The sequence below is a fragment of the Dendrobates tinctorius genome, unplaced genomic scaffold, assembly GCF_039654945.1.
Source record: "Dendrobates tinctorius isolate UK_male_01 unplaced genomic scaffold, ASM3965494v1 ptg000257l, whole genome shotgun sequence".
Lineage (NCBI taxonomy): Eukaryota > Metazoa > Chordata > Amphibia > Anura > Dendrobatidae > Dendrobates > Dendrobates tinctorius.
In genome coordinates this window covers 10,886,547-10,909,680 of record NW_027361924.1, presented here as the reverse complement: position 1 = coordinate 10,909,680, position 23,134 = coordinate 10,886,547, and the positions used below count along the sequence as shown (strand labels likewise).

At 49.4% G+C, this 23,134-nt stretch overlaps 1 protein-coding gene across 3 annotated transcripts; it reads left to right on the top strand.

Annotated features, from left to right (window-relative positions):
• The first annotated feature begins 9,837 nt into the window (after positions 1–9,837).
• Positions 9,838–22,023, top strand: ATXN2L (ataxin 2 like). Of its 3 annotated transcripts, none has more exons than XM_073558662.1 (23): positions 9,838–10,212; positions 11,049–11,082; positions 14,026–14,082; positions 14,296–14,367; positions 14,451–14,601; positions 15,658–15,779; positions 16,032–16,123; positions 16,199–16,399; positions 16,516–16,691; positions 16,950–17,054; positions 17,147–17,308; positions 18,398–18,484; positions 18,560–18,624; positions 18,818–19,080; positions 19,261–19,330; positions 19,496–19,642; positions 19,724–19,793; positions 19,879–20,054; positions 20,142–20,271; positions 20,351–20,463; positions 20,542–20,751; positions 20,830–21,025; positions 21,425–22,023. In XM_073558662.1, the coding sequence occupies exons 1-23, from the start codon at positions 10,055–10,057 to the stop codon at positions 21,472–21,474; spliced, it is 2,907 nt and encodes a 968-aa protein (XP_073414763.1). In that variant the 5' UTR covers positions 9,838–10,054; the 3' UTR covers positions 21,475–22,023. The 3 variants fall into 3 exon arrangements, with proteins under 3 accessions (XP_073414763.1, XP_073414761.1, XP_073414764.1); XM_073558660.1 differs by having other exon boundaries at positions 18,818–19,095; XM_073558663.1 differs by lacking the exon at positions 20,830–21,025 and having other exon boundaries at positions 18,818–19,095.
• The last annotated feature ends 1,111 nt before the right edge of the window (positions 22,024–23,134 follow it).

The window sequence follows — 23,134 nt, the reverse complement described above, 5'->3', positions numbered from 1 at the left end:
CAGATGCTGGATGCACTACAATATGGCTAGTAACAATCACTAAACGTACAAGGTGCCACTAGATGCATAGAAGTAATACTGCTAACCACATGCAAAAGATGCCTGACGAAGCCGCAGTGCGGCCGCGATACGCGTGGGGCTCTCCTGTGCTCTGCTCCTTTGCCTCCCGCCCCCTTATTGGGTGTCTTCTCAATCGGTACCTCACTTTGGTAATCCCATTCAGGACATTTCATCCATATGAGAGGTTCACCTCTAGTTTCCTTTTTGGGGAGATTCTCTTGCACGTGGTTGCATTTTATATACATAATTTTTCATCTTGGCCACCACAGCCCTCCTTTTGTTGCCAGTGAGAATTGGGGAGGGGGATTGCTCAGTGCCTTCACAGATCTAGTTTCCTCTCAAGCTGGTCAGCTGCTGTCTCTGGGGACGCCCTCGACAGCTATATATGCATTTATATATACATAGAGATATGGTTATTTGATTGAGAGGTGTGTATTATACGAGGTTATTTTGCATATCTGTATCTTTTGCACATAAGGTAATATTTCCAGTTGTCCCCAATTGGACACGAGCACGGACAGTTGGTTTTGTCTTTAATCCTTGAGTGCTTTTTTGTGAGATTATTAAAATGATGTTTATAGATATATATGTGCACTAGTCATTTGGCATGTGGTTCATTGTGGCATCTGTCATCCATTTCCTTAGTTGTGGCATCCATTTCCGTCTTTCCATTTCTTAAAGAAATTATTAATCGTACCTGTAGCCAAAAGGTAAAGGTGTACTGTATTGCGAGGGAATATTCACGATATGTCATAAATGTATGGTCGATGCTGGTCCCACCACTGGGACGGTTAGGGGGATCAATGAGTGGAACAGGCTGCCACGGGAGGTGGTGAGTTCTCCTTCAATAGAAGTCTTCAAACAGAGGCTGGACAGACATGTCTGGGATGATTTAGCGAATCCTGCTTTGAGCAGGGGGTTGGACCCGATGGCCCAGGAGGTCCCTTCCAAATCTACCATTCTATGATTCTAAAATTATGTTAAAACCAGGGCGCACCGCTATTGCAGCTTGTGCTGTTTCTGGAGGCCAAGATGCTGGTGTGAACGGAGCTTGATTCCAGCTGTGCCATCTCTGTATCTCATTAGCTCTCCTGCTTGAGTCTCACACTTCTGCCTTCAGTTTCTGGCACGGGAAATAGCTGCCTGATCGTCGCCGCCTGATCGTTGCCGCTGTCCACCAGACTAGCCTTCATGGGGTTATTTTCTACGTCATCAAGTCTTCATTCTGGCAGCTCTCCCTGGCAATCGCACTGCAGACACATAAATGATGAGAAATATGACCTGGTGTCACTGAGGGAGGAAGTAGCTAGTTTCTTTTCCCGTGAAAATCAGAACATAACTGGATGAGAAAAAATAAGACAAGTACTCGATAACAAAAAAATTGGCAATTTTATTGTTGCATCATACATAGTTTTCTGTAAAGCTCTGTCACTTTGTACCATTAAGGTTAGCATTACATGCAAAGGCTGAAAATTAGTGACTCACACGACATTGGTCCCACGGTCACGGAAGTAGTCAGTGGCCACCAGTCGGGAGCCTCGCGAACCACCTCCCGCCAACCTTAGATCCTTTTCTAAAATAGTAGGTCCAGGGCGACGTCAGGCGTAGGAACCACCGGACAAGCGATATTGGCGGAGGATGAAGATGCAGATGAGGCCGGACTCCGGGCCCAGACGTCTCACCTGTACAGACACATTCTAACAATGGCGGATTGTTTGTATATTTGGGTGTGAATAGGTGAGGGGAAACCTCATTGTCATGCGTGGGACATGAATCTCACAGGGACTTGTGTATGGAATGCAAAAACCTGAGCACCGGCCCTCGGGGTGCGGAGGAAGGGGCCAGGGATGAAAACTGCTGCTCGTATGGGGGGATTTCAGGGGGACGGGTATGAAGACCACTTTTATTTTACCATTGTAAATGAATAGTATTTTCCTTCAGCTCATCAGGGTCCTCAGGGATGACATAAAAAATAGCCATACGTCACCTGTCGCATCACCCGCTGCTCTGCCATCAGTTTACATTTCACGTAAGCGCTGCAGTAAATCACTGGGCTAGGCATGTATGGCACGTAATCACTGCAGCCAATCACTGGGCTCAGCAATATGTCACATAACCACTGCAGCTGATCATCGGGCTCAGCTTATATGTAATGTAAACGCTGCAACCAATCATTGGGCTCAGCATATACAGTGGGGAAAAAAGTATTTAGTCAGTCAGCAATAGTGCAAGTTCCACCACTTAAAAAGATGAGAGGCGTCTGTAATTTACATCATAGGTAGACCTCAACTATGGGAGACAAACTGAGAAAAAAAAATCCAGAAAATCACATTGTCTGTTTTTTTTTTCATTTTATTTGCATATTATGGTGGAAAATAAGTATTTGGTCAGAAACAAGCAATCAAGATTTCTGGCACTCACAGACCTGTAACTTCTTCTTTAAGAGTCTCCTCTTTCCTCCACTCATTACCTGTAGTAATGGCACCTGTTTAAACTTGTTATCAGTATAAAAAGACACCTGTGCACACCCTCAAACAGTCTGACTCCAAACTCCACTATGGTGAAGACCAAAGAGCTGTCTAAGGACACCAGAAACAAAACTGTAGCCCTGCATCAGGCTGGGAAGACTGAATCTGCAATAGCCAACCAGCTTGGAGTGAAGAAATCAACTGTGGGAGCAATAATTAGAAAATGGAAGACATACAAGACCACTGATAATCTCCCTCGATCTGGTGCTCCACGCAAAATCCCACCCCGTGGGGTCAGAATGATCACAAGAACGGTGAGCAAAAATCCCAGAACCACGCGGGGGGACATAGTGAATGAACTGCAGAGAGCTGGGACCAATGTAACAAGGCCTACCATAAGTAACACACTACGCCACCATGGACTCAGATCCTGCAGTGCCAGACGTGTCCCACTGCTTAAGCCTGTAGATGTCCGGGCCCGTCTGAAGTTTGCTAGAGAGCATTTGGATGATCTAGAGGAGTTTTGGGAGAATGTCCTATGGTCTGATGAAACCAAACTGGAACTGTTTGGTAGAAACACAACTTGTCGTGTTTGGAGGAAAAAGAATACTGAGTTGCATCCATCAAACACCATACCTACTGTAAAGCATGGTGGTGGAAACATCATGCTTTGGGGCTGTTTCTCTGCAAAGGGGCCAGGACGACTGATCCGGGTACATGAAAGAATGAATGGGGCCATGTATCGTGAGATTTTGAGTGCAAACCTCCTTCCATCAGCAAGGGCATTGAAGATGAAACGTGGCTGGGTCTTTCAACATGACAATGATCCAAAGCACACCGCCAGGGCAACGAAGGAGTGGCTTCGTAAGAAGCATTTCAAGGTCCTGGAGTGGCCTAGCCAGTCTCCAGATCTCAACCCTATAGAAAACCTTTGGAGGGAGTTGAAAGTCCATGTTGCCAAGCGAAAAGCCAAAAACATCACTGCTCTAGAGGAGATCTGCATGGAGGAATGGGCCAACATACCAACAACAGTGTGTGGCAACCTTGTGAAGACTTACAGAAAACGTTTGACCTCTGTCATTGCCAACAAAGGATATATCACAAAGTATTGAGATGAAATTTTGTTTCCGACCAAATACTTATTTTCCACCATAATATGCAAATAAAATGAAAAAAAAAACAGACAATGTGATTTTCTGGATTTTTTTTTCTCAGTTTGTCTCCCATAGTTGAGGTCTACCTATGATGTAAATTACAGATGCCTCTCATCTTTTTAAGTGGTGGAACTTGCACTATTGCTGACTGACTAAATACTTTTTTTCCCCACTGTATGGCATGTAAACACTGCAGCCAATCATCGGGCTCAGCTTATATGGCATGTAAATTCTGCAGCCAATCATCGGACTCAGCTTATATGGCATGTAAATGCTGCAGCCAATCATCGAACTCAGAATATATGGCACATAAACGCTGCAGCCAATATCAGGCTCAGCATATATGGCATGTAAACACTGTAGCCAATCATCGGGCTCAGCATATATGGCACGTAAACGCTGCAGCCAATCATCAGGCTCAGCATATATGGCATGTAAACGCTGCAGCCAATCATCAGGCTCAGCATATATGGCACGTAAATGCTGCAGCCAATCATCGGGCTCAGCATATATGGCACGTAAATGCTGCAGCCAATCATCAGGCTCAGCATATATGGCATATAAACACTGCAATCAATCATCAGGCTCAGCATATATGGCACGTAAATGCTGCAGCCAATCATCGGGCTCAGCAGATATGGCACGTAAACGCTGCAGTCAATCATCAGGCTCAGCAAATATGGCATGTAAACACTGCAGCCAATCATCGGGCTCAACTTATATGGCATGTAAATGCTGCAGCCAGTCATCGGACTCAGAAAATAAGGCATATAAACACTGCAGCCAATCATCGGGCTCAGCATATATGGCATGTAAATGCTGCAGCCAATCATCAAGCTCAGCATATATGGCACGTAAATGCTGCAGCCAATCATCGGGCTCAGCATATATGGCACGCAAACGCTGCAGCCAATCATCAGGCTTAGCATATATGGCACGTAAATGCTGCAGCCAATCATCGGGCTCAGCATATATTGCACGTAAACGCTGCAGCCAATCATCGGGCTCAGCATATATGGCACGTAAACGCTGCAGCCAATCATCAGGCTCAGCATATATGTCACGTAAATGCTGCATATATATGTAAACACTGCAGCCAATCATCGGGCTCAGAATATATGGCATGTAAACACTGCAGCCAATCATCGGGCTCAGCATATATGGCACGTAAACGCTGCAGCCAATCATCGGGCTCAGCATATATGGCACGTAAACGCTGCAGCCAATCATCGGGCTCAGCATATATGGCACGTAAACGCTGCAGCCAATCATCAGGCTCAGCATATATGGCACGTAAACGCTGCAGCCAATCATCGGGCTCAGCATATATGGCACGTAAACGCTGCAGCCAATCATTGGGCTCAGCATATATGGCATGTAAACACAGCTGAACGTTCACATATCAGTATTTGTAGCCAAAACCAGCAGTGGGTGATGAATCCAGAAGTGGTGACGGGTTTCTCTTAGACTTTTCCTCTGATTGTTCCTCTCCTGTTTTGGCTACAGACACTGATGTAAAATACTGACCAAATACTGACTGTGTGAACGTGTCCTAATATTAATGCTTTATCCTTTAGTATCAGATCACTGGTGGTCTCACGTCCGGTACCCCAGGCAATCAGCAAACTTATTTGATCTGCAAGCACAGCAACCCTTCTTAGTAACTGTGGCAGTAAATTAACATTTCCTCAAAACGAGGATGAAATGTGGTCAATTCTCAGCCATTTTCCTGCAAGAATAGGTCTCCCGTGGATCCGGCCTTGGGCTCTGTGCACACTGTGGTATTTGAGGCATTCAAAAACAGAATTTTTCAAGTGGAAACCACTTCAGGAAATGCTTCTTTCTTGGTATGTTGATCACACGACAGCTTTTTCAAGGGGATTCTGCCTCGGAAACCGCCTGAAAAACCTATCGGATATTGCAGAAAAGAATGAACATCTGCTTCTGTGTATGTAAAAATGCCTTGGTGTCCAAATATTCAGACTTAGGAAGACCTTTTACCCAATTCAGGTACAGTGACCGGGCCAAGGAGCAGTGTGGGCTTTTCACTTCCCTGAAGCCGTTTTTGAAGATTTTTCTTTCCTCCGAAACCTTCTTTGCATCCTTTTGATTGGATGCTGCCTTGTCTGGAGAGGATCCCATCAGGATCTGTGACATGAACGTTCTTTTCGTTCCACCAGGTGTTTTTCAAAACCTCTTAATATAGAAAAAAAAGCCAAAATAGAAATGAAGAGGAAAGGTTTTCCAAGCTTTTTTTAAAAAGTTTTTTGGGCAGATCCTCTCCCGAGTCCTCGAGGGCGTGCGCACACTTCAGGAAACCGCCGGCGTACTTTGTCGTAAAGAGGCTTCACGACCATCACTTATCGGAGCGGCCCCCCGTCACTGGCGTCTTTTCTATTACTGAATCCTGAAGCAATTCACAGAGAGAAAGACGGAACGTACGGACAGAAATGTTTTTACAATCACGGGCACGAGGTTCATTTTTGTGGCGATTTTGCAGCAATTTTTCATGTGGTTTCCAGGTAAAGAGTATTTCAAGGAGTCTCTCCAAATCTCCCTCAAAAACCGTTTTTCCGGAGTTTTGGAGTTTCCGTCCAGTTTCTGCTCTGAAAACTCAGCCAATAGACTGTGCACAAAGACTAAGGGCGACGTCATTTACACTCAGACGACCCGACGAGTATTTCTAGAAAAAGACACTTTAGGATACTCGGGTGTTTTTTCTTCCTGAAGGGTCCTGTTTTGTTTTCAGTAACTGTGTTTTTTCAACTTTTTATTTATATATACATTATATCTGTATAGGAGGACGAAAACAAAAAGCACTGGGAGCCAAACTGTGGTATATCCCTCAGATCTGGACGATACGGTCACTGTGGCGTGTCATCACCCACACGTAGGCACCTAAAGCCCCAAAAACTGATGTGGTCACGTTATCTCACCGGTGACAATGAGACCCCGCGCTGCACATCAGGTCACTATTAGACCCCGCTCTGCACATCAGGTCACTATGAGACCCCACATTGCACATCAGGTCACGATGAGACCCCACGTTGCACATCAGGTCACGATGAGACCCCACATTGCACATCAGGTCACGATGAGACCCCACATTGCACATCAGGTCACGATGAGACCCCGCGCTGCACATCAGGTCACGATGAGACCCCACGTTGCACATCAGGTCACGATGAGACCCCACATTGCACATCAGGTCACGATGAGACCCCACATTGCACATCAGGTCACGATGAGACCCCACATTGCACATCAGGTCACGATGAGACCCCACATTGCACATCAGGTCACGATGAGACCCCGCGCTGCACATCAGGTCACGATGAGACCCCACATTGCACATCAGGTCACGATGAGACCCCACGTTGCACATCAGGTCACGATGAGACCCCACATTGCACATCAGGTCACGATGAGACCCCACATTGCACATCAGGTCACGATGAGACCCCGCGCTGCACATCAGGTCACGATGAGACCCCACGTTGCACATCAGGTCACGATGAGACCCCACATTGCACATCAGGTCACGATGAGACCCCACATTGCACATCAGGTCACGATGAGACCCCACGTTGCACATCAGGTCACGATGAGACCCCACATTGCACATCAGGTCACGATGAGACCCCACATTGCACATCAGGTCACGATGAGACCCCGCGCTGCACATCAGGTCACGATGAGACCCCACGTTGCACATCAGGTCACGATGAGACCCCAAGCTGCATATCAGGACACTGGGAGACCCTGCGCTGCACATCCGGTCACTATGAGACCCCACATTGCACATCAGGTCACGATGAGACCCCAAGTTGCACATCAGGTCATGATGAGACCCCACATTGCACATCAGGTCACGATGAGACCCCACGTTGCACATCAGGTCACGATGAGACCCCACATTGCACATCAGGTCACGATGAGACCCCACATTGCACATCAGGTCACGATGAGACCCCGCGCTGCACATCAGGTCACGATGAGACCCCACGTTGCACATCAGGTCACGATGAGACCCCACATTGCACATCAGGTCACGATGAGACCCCACATTGCACATCAGGTCACGATGAGACCCCACGTTGCACATCAGGTCACGATGAGACCCCACATTGCACATCAGGTCACGATGAGACCCCACATTGCACATCAGGTCACGATGAGACCCCGCGCTGCACATCAGGTCACGATGAGACCCCACGTTGCACATCAGGTCACGATGAGACCCCAAGCTGCATATCAGGACACTGGGAGACCCTGCGCTGCACATCCGGTCACTATGAGACCCCACATTGCACATCAGGTCACGATGAGACCCCAAGTTGCACATCAGGTCATGATGAGACCCCACGTTGCACATCAGGTCATGATAAGACCCCACGTTGCACATCCGGTCAAGATGAGACCCCACGTTGCACATCAGGTCACTATGAGTCCCCACGTTGCACATCCGGTCACGATGAGACCCCGAGCTACACATCAGGACACGGGGAGACCCTGCGCTGCACATCTGGACACTATGAGATCCTGTGCTGCACATCAGGTCACTGAGACCCCGCTCTGCACATCTGGACACTGAGACCCCGCGCTGCACATCAGGTCACTGAGACCCCGCGCTGCACATCTGGAAACTGAGACCCCGCTCTGCACATCTGGACACTGAGACCCTGCGCTGCACATTAGGTCACTATGAGACTCCGCGCTGCACATCTGGCCACGTTGCCGCCATTAGGCTATGTGCCCACGTTGCAGAAATGTCCGCATTTCCACAGCTCCCTGCTGCGGGTAAAACGCATGTGGAATTCGCATGCGTTTTCCAGCAAAACACAAGCATTTTTATCTTGCAGAATTCTTGAGCTTTCTAAGCAGCTTGGAAAAGTGATTGACAGGTTGGTCACACAAGCAGAGTGCTTGACAAGTGTGACCAACTTTTTACTATTGATGCGGCCTATGCTGCATCAATAGTAAAAGAATGTTCAAAATAATAAAAAAAAAATTAAAAATGTTTATTCTCACCTTCTGACGGCCCCCGATGTCCTCAGTGACGCTCCCGGTGTGTTCCGTTCCCAGGCGTGCTTTGCGTGAACGACCTTTGTGACGTCTCGCTTGCGAGACCGCAACGTCATCAGAGGTTATTCGCACAATGCATCCCTGGGAACGGAAGTTGCCGGCAGCGTCGCTGAGAGCCGGGACGACTCCGGGGGCCGACAGAGGGCGAGTATATCACTATTTTTTACAGGATTATGGCACCCAGGAGGAGTCTCCTCTCCCCCAGACCCTGGGTGCCATCCGCACATGAAGCGCTCACTTTACGCCTGGTGGGGCATAGCCACATGTGTAACGTGAGCGTCTCAGTGCAATCCTATGGCGGTGGAATCCCCGCGTTTCCGCAGCATTGGCTCAGCAACTGCAGAATCCCATAGGATTGCATGGGGGGGTGCGGTTTTTTTGTTTCCGCTGTGGGAAAAACGCGGAGGAAACGCTTAATAAACGCACCATGTGCACACGGCCTTGCAGGTCAGGATCCCCGCGATCCGGCCGTCGCTGTGCTCGGCACCGTACAGACAGGCGACTGTGAACATCTGATAATCCAGCGCTGACGCCGGATTACCGGATTTTGTCACTTTATCGCCGCTCCCGCGTATCACCCCAGTGATTGCGATGTTTTGGCGAATGAGTCCGATCAATAACGGAACGATGATTTATCGCTGACGGATCGTGACGTCACATGAAAGGCGCACGCCGTGTTCTCGCTCAGGTTCTGGTAGGAATTAGGCCTGGCCCCACGGTCTCCCTCCGGGAGGTAGGAGGAGCCGTGCCCTTGGTCACGTCCCACAGCTCTGAGGACACTCCGCGTCCCGGACGCCACCACCTGAAGATTTGGTTTCGTGACGTCACTCCTGGCGCAAGCTGCCGCCATTTTGTAGCCCCTCCCCTTCCCTCTCCTCCTCTTTCTGTGGAAGAGCCGCCGCCAGGTAGGCAGCCGTGATCCCGCCCTCATTCACAGACGACGATTGCTATTGGCCGCCTGGTCCCTCTTTCTCGTCGTCCTATTGGCCACCTACTCAGTGGAAGCCCCGCCCTTCCTCTTCTTGCCGCGCGCTGAGGCCTCCGCTCTAGTCCATTGGCCGGCACGGGTCAGCTGCTGCAGAGCTGATTGGTCGAGCTGTAGCTCCGCCTTTCCCCTAAGTCGGGCTGTTGCTATTCGTCGCCGGGAGTTCACGTACAGTCGGCGGCAGTCGCGGTTGGAGCGAGTGTGAGGCGAGCCTCCGTTCTCCCGGCAGGCCCTCCTCCTCCTTCCGCTCGGTTACGCGTTCTCCCGCCAGTGACGGAGCTCGTTATTCCTTTGGTCCTACTATGCTGAAGCAGCCGCAGTCCTCTCAGGCCACCCGCAAACCTGCCACCACAGCAGCGGCCATGGCTGTGTCCACGCCAGGAGGCGGCTCTCCCGGGAGCCCCAACGGCAGCCTCCCCCCGGCCGGGAGCCGGAGCCAGGAGAGGCCTGGAGCGGGCAGGTAAGAGCCGCCAGTGCCGGTAACGGAAAAGGCTGCGGGTGAGTGACGCGCGCCCCGGCCAATAGCGCGGGAGATGGGGCGTGTCCGGGCGTCACGTGGTGCGAGCTGAGGCTTCCCCGTTACCGGCTGTACGCATGCGCCGACATCCTCGGGCCTCCGTCACGGATCCCGGTCCCGATCGCCGCCGGTGCGGAGGCCTGGGCTGCTGGGGGGCTCTGCCTGCACCGGGTCGGATCGGCCGCACATTACCGGTACATTATACCAACCCCATAATGAAGCCTGATTCCAGGGGCTCTGTAGTGGATCCCGTGCTGGATTGTTTGCAGCCTGCAGTGTAAAGCATGGCGCCCCCCCCCCCCCTTTCTAGCCATCCGGATCCTGTCTGTGCTGCAGTCCAGGTGGATTAGGAGAAGGCGGATCCAAGACTTTACCAGCGATCCTCCATCCTTTACACTGCAGGCTGCATCCTGAGGACAGGGACAGTGAGTTGGGTGGGGTCCAGCAGACGGTGTCCGGGGGGCTTCCAGTAGTGTGGACCTTGATTTAGTAAGCCGGTGGGCCCTCGACTGCTGCAGGGTCACCCCCGGGCTGACGTCACCTGTACGTGGGCCTCAGCGGTCATCAGCCCACACTGTCCGCCATAGTTCCCTGCAGATCACTAGCTCTCACCTGCGCTACTGACCGGTGGATGATGGGGGCAGGAGATCTCCAGGAGTTGGCGCATCGTACCCACGTGTGCTGGGTTGGGGGCACTAATCTCAGACGTTTCTCTCCGGCCTCCTCCTCTTCTCTCCCGGTGCATTGTGCTGTTATTGACTCTCTTCTTCTGATTGCAGGGGTCGGAGCATAGTGAAGGGGCTTCAGCCTCCGGTGAGTCGCAGGGAAATGATTGCAGCTGCTTATGTCCTGGTGTCCATGTCTGATCACAGATTCCGGCAATCGTCCTTTATTTTATTATCTCAGTTGGTAACTGCAAGAATGAATGGGACAAATCTGCCAAGTGTGCGTGTACCTGATGTTAAGGAGAAAGCGTCAGTACCAACACACCCCCCCCCCCCCCCCCCCCCCCCGAGACGTCCACATGGGGGCACAGGGCGTAGAAAGCTGAATAAAATGACAACTTGATCTCTGCAATCTGATGTCTTGTTCAGAGAAATTCACAATTTTATTAATATGTAAATTACTCTCTGGAGGCGGAGTCTTGGGGAGATCTTTGACCAGCCCATAGATCTTACCACCTAATTTACATAATAGAAAATTGTGGATTTTTCTCTTGCAGATTTATATCTCCAGCATGTCAACACGTTTATGCTGCAGATTCCACCCAGTAATGAGTGGGGAAGAATCTGCACCAGAACTGTATGAAACACTGCGTTTTCCCCCTCCAAGAGACGCACAAATTTCTGCAGCAAAAGCTAAACGTGTGCGCAACCTCCTAAAGCTCCTTCACATATCCTGAGATCTCCGACACTGGAAAACCCAGTACAGGTGCTGTCAGTATGTACTATACATGTGGCATCAGTGTGCTCCTACGGGAATAGAAATGACAATGTTTAGGTGTTAGCTGTGCAAAGAGATAGAAAGATGTCCATGAGATCTATAATTAATGCCGTGCATGCGTAATTTACTGTACATGTATTTAGCTCGAGAGTCACGTGGGGTGCCCCTATTTTTAATAACCAGCTAAGGGAAAGCAGCCAGCTGAGGGTTGGTTTTAATGTTATCCACTACTTGCATAGCCCCTTCTTATTCTCCACTCCTGGCGCTGCTAAAATAAAAAGCTTATACACCTCTCCTGTGCTAGTGTCAGCACTTGCGTTTCTGGTGCACCTATGTGGTTATGACACAAGTCCGGTGCCCAATCAGCGCTGGTGTCACTGGCCCCACCTTCGGACAAATTGAGTATCAAGATGAAGTCATGGTTGTGGCTGCCATCAATTCTCCATTTGTCCCAAGTGGGGGCCAGTGATGCCAGCGCTGATTTGGCACCGAGCTCGCGTGTCAACAACCACACAACTGCCAACACCGCTGGGACGGGCTGTGAGTATAAGGGTTTTTTTTTATAATTGGTGTCAAACATTTTAGATCAAGAAGGGGTCGCCCTAATAGTAGGCAAACCCCCTTGATAGTCTGGGAAAGGGCCAATAACCATGGAGCTTTCAAGCCTATTGGTATCGGCTCCCAGCTGTCTCCTTTACCTTGGCTGGTTATTAAGAGTGGGAGACCATAAAAAAGACGTGGGGTCCCCTCTTTTAACCAGCAAAGGTACAGTAGACGACTGTGGGCTGGTATCAATCTGACAAGTTTCATGGTTATTGTCCCCTTTCCAGCCCTTGGCTGCCCCAGAAATGGCGCATTCGTTGCATACATAACTTTTGGCGCTTTGCCTCTGCTCTTCCAGATTGCCTTGGGGATTGTGGGGTAGATGTGAGCTGCTGTTGCTGACCTCAGTCCCTGGCGTTAGTAATGGAGAGGCATCTGTCAAATGGCCATTGCTAACCCCCTAGTCAAAATGAGCACACAAGTCTGCAAAAATCACTCCCATCAAATCTCCCTCTATCAACCATTTAAAAAAAAAAAAATCCACACTGGTCCGGCATAATCTAAATGGAGGTCCCACGACGAGCGCTGTTCAGTGAACGCAGCTCCATACACTGGAGCATCAGTCACCACTGCCTGTTCTTGCGCTGCACACTGTGAGATCCCGGCTGCTGTGACGTCGGTAAGGTTATCGCAGTTTACAGCCACCGGATCTCGCGAGGGCGCATGAGAGCTGGTATGATGAGTGGTGAGGTCAGCGCTCATTATTCCGACTCTTGACCTGACAGCTGTGAACTCCTATAACCTTACTGACGTCAGGGGCCAGGATCAAGACGACCGGGATCGTCGTGGGACCTCTGTTTGAATTATATTAATTTTTTTTTTTTTTTTTTATTTATTTTTTTTGTGAAAGAGGAAAATTTTGTTGCAGAAATTTTTTACAAATCAAGGACTCTTGTGTCTGTTTCTTTTGACTACGGGCCTATTAATGGGGGAGGCTGACAGATGCTTCTCCATTATTAACCCCAGGGCTTGATGTCAGTGACAGCTGTTGATATCGGCCCCAGAAACCCATTACCCTGATTACCAATGCAGCAGGGCAGTCAAATGGATGTTCCATTTCTGGGCTGGTCTTATTAGGCAGGGGAGAGGCGGATATCCATGGACCTTCCCAGCCTATTAATAGCAGCCTGCAGCTCTGTTTTCCCTTTGCTGGTTATTGAAAATGAGGGACCCCTTTTTTTTTTTTTTCCTTCTTAATACATGTGCAGTAAAATACACACGGCACTAATCTTTCTATCTTGATTTTATTTTTTTTCCACATCTTTACAACCTAAACATCTGTCACTTGTATTCTGCATTCTGTTTCGGTACGCGTTACACGGATGATACTTTTGTCGTGTGCAGGATATATTTACGTCCATGCTGTCTTGGGGTGGGAGTGGGACACGGACGTGTGCGGGCCCATAGACTAATGGATGTGCGGGTATCGGTGTTTGCAGTACGTGTGAAAACTGTTAGCACAAGTACTGGAAGCACAGACATGTGAAGGAGCCAATAACGGATTGCAGATGTCAAGGTATAAATTTTTTTTCACTTTTCTGTGACCTGTGCCCATATAGATGACTCAGGAGGGACAATCCTACTGACTGATTCCCTTTAATGGGTGCTGGGGCAGCGCGTGTAGATACCATCACCATACTGGGTTCACAAGGCTTCTCTGGTGCCGTCCTCAGGCTATGACTAATCGGCGTTTCCGCTTTTTCTCTGCAGGTCTTCGAAGGCATTTATAATAACTCCAGGATGCTGCATTTTTTAACTGCTGTAGTGGTAAGTAATGTGGGTAGAGGGGTAAGTGACCGTAGTCGGCCTGGATGGCACCAGCACTGCTTCCATGTGATGCTGCAAAGTCCAAGGGGGACATGCCCCTCGGCCGCACGTGGCTATCTCGCCCCCTGTATGCTCACTGCTCTGTGTATAATGCTGTGATGTTCCCAAACCTACAGATGCATTATAATAAAATACTTTTTCTTTTTTCTTTAGGGCTCGACGTGTGATGTGAAGGTGAAGAACGGGACCACGTACCAAGGCATCTTCAAAACCTTGAGCTCTAAGGTAAGAGGACCTGGTGATTCTTGTTGCGTGAGCAAGAAGGCGGCCATCAATACACAATTTACTTACAGCTTTCTCCCCCACAGTTTGAGCTGGCCATCGACGCTGTGCACAAAAAGACGAGCGAGCAGGTGCCAGGGCCGAAGCGCGAGGAGATTGTGGACACCATGATTTTCAAGCACTCGGACGTGATGCTGATCCACTTCCACAATGTGGATTTTAGCTACGCTACGAAAGGTAGGAGCTGCCTGTTCACACAAGATCCGCTCATCCTGAGCCTAAGGCGAAGTGCCCACGTTGCAGAAATGCTGCGAAATTGAACGCAGCATTTTCGCAACTCCCTGCCGCTGGAAAAATGCATGTGGAATTCGCATGCTTTTTCCTGCAAAACGCAAGCGTTTTTGGCTTGCAGAATGTTTGCACTTTCTAAGCAATTTGAAGCATCGCTTGTAAAGTGACAGGTTGGTCACACAAGCATAGTGCTTGACAAGTGTGACCAACTTTTTACTATTGATGCTGCCTATCCAGCATGAATAGTAAAAGATAGGATGTTAAAAATGATAAAAATAAAATGGGGATATACTCGCCTTCTGGCGGCCCCCAGAGTCGTCCCGCCCCTCAGCGACGCTGTCGGCAACTTCTGTTCCCAGGGATGCCTTGCGACATTGACCTCTGATGTAGCATCTTGCGAGACCACTATGTCAGCAGAGGTCATTCGCGTAATGCATCCCTGGGAACGGAAGATGCTGGCAGCGTGGCTGAGAGGCGGGATGACTCTGGGGGCCGCCAGAAGGCGAGTATTCTATATTATTTTTTTTTTTTTTTTTTTTTTCAGGGATATGGTACCCTGGGTACCATTCGCATATGAAGCGCTCACTTTACTCATGGTGGGCATAGGGTTTCAATGCAATCTTATGGTGGTGGAATCGCAGCGATTCCGCAGAAATAATGAACATGCTGCTGATTTTACTACTATGCGATTCCGCAGCGGTAAAATCCACAGCATTAGCACAGCAACTGCAGAATCCCATAGGATTGCATGGGGATGCGTTTTATTAGCGTTTCCGCTGCGGCAAAAATGCGGCGGAAACGCAGAAAAAAAACGCAACGTGAGCACATAGCCTAATGGTGCTCTATTACAGGCATGTCCTCCCCAGTAAGCAGGAGGCATCTGACTGTTTGTGAACTGCTCTTTCATGTCCATAGCTCGTTGCAATCATGGATGCGTCCTCTTCAGTTCAGTAGCTTCCAGAAAAGGTTTGACTTTCTTCCTGTTGTGATCATCCTTTGCAGATAAGTTCACGGATTCTGCCATCGCCATGAACTCCAAGGTGAATGGGGAACACAAAGACAAGGTTCTGATGCGCTGGGACGGAGGAGAAAACAGCGACGACTACGACCTCGACTCTGATGTAGTAAGTGCTTTGTTATAGGCACAAGACGCTCTGACTACCGGGGAGTCTTGGTCTACAACGAGACAACAAGAAAAGGGATGTCCCCTGACAACTAGCTAGCAAGCGGCACTCTGTAGGCGGCCATTGCCCTCTCTCCGAGCGGCAGCTTTTAAAATAAAATTTTATGTAGTGGAAAGAGCAGGGTCCTCTGCAGCACAGAGTATTTGAGGAGATGAGTAAGACACAAATGTAAACGTTCTTCCTCCTTTGCAGTCCAATGGCTGGGATGCCAACGAGATGTTCAAGATTAATGAGGACATTTATGGGGTGAAGACGACGTATGACAGCAGTCTGTCCTCATACACGTGAGTTGTGGTGCTTGTGTAGGTGGCTCCCGTCGCCTTCGTACCTCGTGTACTACCTCCACCCTCATCTTACAGAGTACCTCTAGAAAAAGACAACTCTGAGGAGTTCAGGCAGCGGGAGGCACGGGCAACTCTCCTGGCCCGAGAGATCGAGTCCAGCCCACAGTACAGAGCGCGGATCGCCATTGAGAACGACGAATGCCGGACAGAGGAGGAGAAGCACAGCGCGGTGCAGAGGCCCAGCTCCGACCGAGACAGCCCCAGCTTCGGCTCCAGGTCAGTGTGATCGTCTGCAGCATGGGGGCAAATATGGTGGCCTCTGTGATCTAAGCGTTGGTCAGTGCTGTGGTCTCTTTTATGTTCATGATCGATTCTTATTTTTCCTCTACCAGGGATGGCAAGTACAATCCTCTACCACAGCGGGTCCGAGATGGATCACGAGGAGCCCTACGAACAAACTCCTCCAGAGGAGGCAGGTCTGGGATGGGGATGACGTCCCGTGCACCCCCTCAGCATTATCCTGATGCGAGCTCCAGCCCCATCCCTGAGCAGCGGGGCATAAATGGTGGTAAGACCTAACAAATGGATACAGAATGGGATGTGCACATGGAGTGTTTCTTCACGCAGATTTACGTATTTGTCCCACACTGAAATCCGTGTGCTAATCATATAGATGCGAATACCGTGCAGAATGCACAGTGGTAGCCACATGGGCAAGTGCCCCATTGATTTTGGCAAACCCACATGGGCCCAGACTGCAGCCACACACCCAAAATGAGGTCACTGCAACCGCAGAATGTTTCCTGAATTGTCTTCTCTTTTGTAGGGCCCTCAAGGATGTCCCCCAAATCACAGCGTCCTATCCCCCGATCCACCAAGCCTATGTCCTCTCCGTCCAGCCGCCCTATAGAAGTTTCTACCTCCCCATCAGGTTCATGTTTTGCTTATGAGCTGTATTACATTGTTGCGTTTTATAATGATTCCTGATTGCTAAATTTTTTTTTTTTTTTTTTTCTTGACCAGGTTCCTCCCGTGTCTACACCCCCCTGTCTCCAAAATCTGCCTCCTCTGTTAGCTCCATGGATTCCTCTTCTCAGTCTTCAACCCCAGACCCTCGGCCTGCAGCGGAGACTAGTATCTCCACCAAACCCGCATCTCCGAAGAACATTGCTCCCGTCTTGGAAGGTGAGGAAAGCTTGCCGGCTCGTGAACCGGGGAGGTCTCCTCGACCTCGTGTGTGGGGCTGGAGAAGAAAGTGATAATGGAGGCGGCTATGGTGTGATATTCTACATGACCATGTATAGCCCATAGATTATATCGCACACCTGATGACACTGTGACACACCTGTGTAGATAGTATATGCCTGTATTTTATGCCTTTTTGGTGCTGTGCCAGAGTCACTTTGCCACTGTTTGATCTGTATTACAGTTTTTATATGTAGATTATGAAGCAAATAAAACCTGAAATTGTTTTTCTTCTGCCACCCGAGTACTGATCCGCGGCTCCTGGGCAACATACAAAGAGCAAATGTGGTCAGTATACAAGTTTCCAGAAATCCGGATGGCTTTCTGGTGACTTGTAGGGACCCCCAACTTTCAGCGCTACTAAATTTGCTTTTCTTATATTGCAGTGTAGTCTTGTTACTGTGGTGGGCTGAAATCCGTCCAAAAGAACTAATTCTTTCCACAAACTTGTACCCATGTCTATTTGCGGTACCAGACACAGCCTGTACACGGCAGTGGTGCTGTTTGGGGAAAGAAAAGGGGGTGAATTGTGTGTGAAGGTAATCACCTGGTTGAGATGGTATTAAGCACAGGAGGTGGTCTATAACAACCGACAGGTGGCACTCTATTGTAGAGATGCAGTTGGCGCTTGTAGCTCACCGCCTGTGTCTGGGGGTTACAGCCCCCTCTAGTAATTGCTAGAGACTAGTCAGGCTGACGTCCAGGTGCGGTAATTGTTGGTCTCCAAGAATCCCGACTTGTTGCTTTCGTTTTTCCGCTGAGCTTTCAGTCTGGGAGGAGAATAGCGCTGGGCCGAGCACTTTGCCCCCTCGATACAGCATGGCTCTTCTCAATACTTAAAGGGCATTTAAGCTGACTAAATACAGCGCTTATTTGCAAAGAATGAATGTAGGGTATCCCAATGACCGGGGGCTGTCAATTTTGGGATTCTTCAGGTGTAATTTTTATTTTTTTGCCAGATAGCGGTGTTAAAGATAGAATTTCTCTGACCTCATTCTTCCTGTCTAATGCGTTCATGGTTTGTGTTAGGTAAAGATGCTCAAGTGACCGTGAAAGAGCCGAGCCGGGCGATGGAGCTGAGCTCCCCGTGTGAGATTGCCAAGCCGCCATGTAAAGGTCTGTGCACAGTGCCTTGCACGGCCGTTCCCCGGCGCTGTGGGTTTCTGTACTGATCTTTCTTCCTCCCTGCAGTGCTTCAGACTGAGCAGAAGAGGAACCAGCTGGATGAACTGCGCAAATTTGGAGCCGAATTTCGGGTAAGTTATTTTTGCATGGGAAGGAGGTGAGATGTGAAGCTGAGGAGACCACATGTCTGACAGATGTTGCTCCTACCTCCGGGGCCGGTGTCGTAATGTGATCGCCATCTTTATGTCTACGCAACTTACAGACCATGCTGTGACTTATTTCTTTGCCAAGCCGACACTCTGAATAATGTCCTTTCCTCTTCAGCTTCAGGCGACTCCATGTCCAGACGCTTCAATAGATTCTTTCTCCTCAAGACAAAGGGAACAACTAGAAAGTAAAATGGCCCCACTGGATCCTGTTCACTTGGAGATCCCTGAATCGCGCGACCTGGGGCACAAAATCCCCGAGTCGGTTGAAGAGACCAAGGAGGAGCAGCGTATATGTGAGAGTAACGAGCGCCAAGAAGAGGCAGCCAGTCCTGCCATCAAAGCAGACGCTGAGGAGAAAGAGGAGCAAGTGGTGTGCGAGTACGTATACCGGGGGTAAGGTCCAGGACAGCAGGGTGAGGAGCCGCGGCAGAGCTGCAGGCGTGTAGTCCGTGTGCCGTCTAGAACCGTGCCACTTGGCAGCAGCCATACTGAGAACCTTCACTTTCATTTTATTAGGTTTTCTGTCTTTTTAATTCATGGTGTTTTTTACTTTTTTAGCCAAGTGAAAAAATCCACTCTGAATCCCAACGCAAAGGAGTTTAATCCCACCAAGATCCTCCTGGCAGTGGTGAGTACGGCGCTCCGCTATCTTCTATTGGTGCACATGATCGATGGCCACGGGCCCCCCCCCATTTTAGTGTCTGGTGGATATGTGATAAGTTGTGATTTTGGGACCCCCTAACTTTTCATTCTTCAGCCCTGATGACAAGTCTTCCTCACGTATTTCTTCCAGAACAAAGCGACTAGCACGCCTACATCGCCCGGTCCCCGAAGCCATTCCTCCACTACCACCATCCCAATGCTGACGGCCGGCCAGAGCGGGGTGTACAGCCCGTACATCTCCTACATCAATCCGCTTCACATGAGCCCGGCCGTGCAGGTGAGACCCCTGCTCTATAACTGGCCCTTCTGTCAGCACAGGACTAATCTGCAGGAGTTTAATGATCTCTTCTGTCTTCAGGCTCCTCAGATGTATCCGTACGCCGTATCTAACTCTGTGCCAGGCCAGCAAGGAAAATTCAGAACAAAAGGTAAGCGGTCCTCGCCTGCGACAGCCTTTCCCGGTGGTGCCCTGCTCCGCCGCACCTCGTCTCTCATCTGGCTTTTGTCTCACAGGTCCTCCTCAGCGATCTGACCAGCAGAACTCTGCCACCTCCCTCATGCAGGCAGCGGCTGCGGCCGGACCTCCCCTGGTGGCTGCTACACCCTATCCTTCCTATATCTCCTATAGCCCCCAGCAGTTCCCCGGACAGCCCACCATGATGCAGCCCATGGCTCACTACCCCTCACAGGTGAGGGGGACAGAAAACGTGCACGTGTATTGATGCTGCTTTCTTCATGTTTCATTAAAAAAAATTTTCTTTAACCCCCTTTTTCAGCCTGTATTTGCTCAGATGCTGCAGGGAAATCCTCGCATGATCGCATCTGGGAGTCATCCACAAGCCTTAGTTTCTTCCTCCAACCCGCAGTACCAACCCACAGAGCAGCCCACCCCGCAGACACTATATGGTGAGCGACAGGACCTGGAGTTTGGGGGTTCAGCTGCCTCGTTCCATGTCTGATACCTGTCAAATGCTTGTCGTTCCAGCAACTGTGCACCAGTCGTACTCCCACCACGCACCTCAGCTGCACCCCCAGCCGGCCAGCACCCCTACCCAAAGCCCGCAGCAGTCTCAGCATGCCAATCCCAGCCCTGTGCAGGTGAGTATTGGCGCATCCTCCATCTCCACAGCCCATCAGATGAATATTGGTGTCTGAGCCTGGTTTCCTTCTCTCTAGCACCAGGCTGGCCAACCTCCACACCTCGGCAGCGCTCAACCCCAGCAGAATCTGTACCACACAGCTGCCTTGACGGGAACGCCACCCTCCATGACTCCTGGACCCACAGCACAGTCCCCGCAGAACAGCTACCCACAGCAGGCCGTGTATGCCATCCATGCCCACCAGCAGCTGCAGCACGGCTATGCAAACATGTCTCACGTCGCCCAGGTAATGCAAGGACCCTGCAGAGTTAAAGGGTTTATCCAGAATGGGAATAGCCCTCCAAATACCTGTTTTTGTCTCCAGGCACATTTACAGACTGGAGTTACTGGAGCACCTCCCCACCCCGGAGCTCCTCACCCATCACATCCCGGTGCCCCCCACCCTACACCCGTCATGCTCCTGCATCCCTCACAGACACACGGTGGCCCCCCACAAGCGGCAGTTTCACAGACCGGGGTATCTACCCCTTCTCCATATACCTATATACCACATCCCCAAGGTGAGTAGAGCGAGAAGAGCTGGAACGCCCCCCAGCGTCTTGGAGCCGGACAGTCTTGTATCTTGGGGATTCTGCTCAGTTTAGGACGCATGTGTCTCCATGGTAACAGACTACAGACAGGCGTTATGTAGTCAGATCTGGCAGGCTTTGTCCATCACTCCTTGTTGGCCCCAGGGATGGAGTGACAGCAGGACCAGACTGTAGTCTGTTACTGTGGAAACACAGAAGTCTTCATAAAAGCTGTATACCTTTTTTTTTTTTTTTTTTTTCTTTTTTTTTTTCTTTTACCACTAAAACACACTGGTGATGGGCTCTTAGCTCCGACCTTCTTGTAATTCCTGTGGAAATTATGATTAACGATATTTGTTATATATTAATATAATTGTATTTTTCTTCCAGTTCAGTCTCATCCGTCCCAGCAGCTTCCATTTCATCCTCCCGGTAACTGATCTTCCTAAGCTGTGACTCCGACTTCCACAGTCATAACCCTATAGCCAGTCCTGCCTCCGGGGCCCGGCACGGAGACCTCCTGACGCGGTGATTCTGAGGGCCCTGCGGGGGTCTGCGCACCCAGGTCGTGCGACAAAGGAGGGGACGACTGCAGCCACATGGAGGGTTCACCAGAGGCGGATGGTGGAGGCAGTCCGTCCCCTTATTGGCACCGGGAGAATGTTTTAGTTTTTGGTTATTAATTCAGCGGAGGGGGGAGGCGCAGCCCCTCTCTCCATAGAGACTGGAAAAAAAAGACAAGATTTTATTTTTTATTTATAACTATAAAAATCGGGCAGTTTTGAGATGGTCCACTTTCATCTCCCACCCTTATCCTTCATCTCCCCCAGTTCTCCCCCCCCCCCCCCCCCTCCCCTTAACTTGAACGGCGTGATGGACTACTTTTACTTTTTATTGAATAAAATATTTAAAAAAAAAAAAAATTTAAAAAGCCGTACAAAAAAAATACAAAATACAAAAAACACCAAAAATAAAGTTTTAAACTAAAACTCTTGATCTGGTGGATGATTATTCCAGTAGGCGAGTGATGGAGAGTAGCTGGCGTCACTCTGCGCCCCTTGGTCCTTGCTGTGGGGGGGGGGGTCTGTACATGCAGAAGGTGCCACCAGCAAGGACTAGATTCGGCCAGCCGCCTGCGCAGACTTTTCTGGTTTATGAGCGTTATGGGGCAACGTCATCAGCCTAAAGGTGCCAGAACTGTGGTGTTACTGCATCGGGGAGAAAGCCTCATGGCGTACACCACATCGTGTTACTGACCATGGCGGCACAACTCCGGTGCAGTGTACCAAACTCATTAAGCTCGGTGACAAATCTGTCCTATCAAAGAATTCCACCATATTGGTTAATCTTCCCCTACGTCCTCTATTAAAGTGGGGTGGTCTCAGGCCCCTATTATGGTGTGATGTCCCCAAAGCCTAATATTACACGTGCAGTAAGAATGCACTTCAAACTCCTTCATCCCCAGGCCATTTTTGTGTTTTTTTTTTTTGTTCCCCTTCTTCCCAGAGCCATAACTTTTTATTTTTCCATCAATATGGCCATGTCAGGGCTTGTTTTTTTTGCAGGACAAGTTCTACTTTTGAACAACACCATTGGTTTTAACATATTGTGTATTAAATAATTAGGAAAAAATTCCAGGTGCGGTGATATTGCAAAAAAAGTGCAATTCCGCAATTGTGTTTTGGAATTTTTTTTTTTTTTTTTTACCATGTTCACTAAATGCTAAAACTGACCTGCCATTATAATTGTCCAGGTCATTACGAGTTCATAGACACCAAACTAGTTTTTTTTTTGTTTTTTTTTTTGCCGCGAAAACGCAAAAAAACAGCATCCCATGCATTCCTATGGGATTCCTCAATGCTGTGCTAATGCTGATTTTCCCGTGGCGGAATCGCATCGCAGAAAAATACGCAGCATGCTCATTATTTTTGTGGAATCGCGGCGATTCCGCCCACATAGGAATGCATTTTTCTGCTTTCTTCCTGCATGTGGCTGTGCCCAGCATGTGAAAAGTAAGCAGAACATTTGCGGATGGTGCCTAGGGGGTGGAGGAGAGGAGACCATATCCCTGTAAAAAATAGAATTAAAAAAAAAAAAATT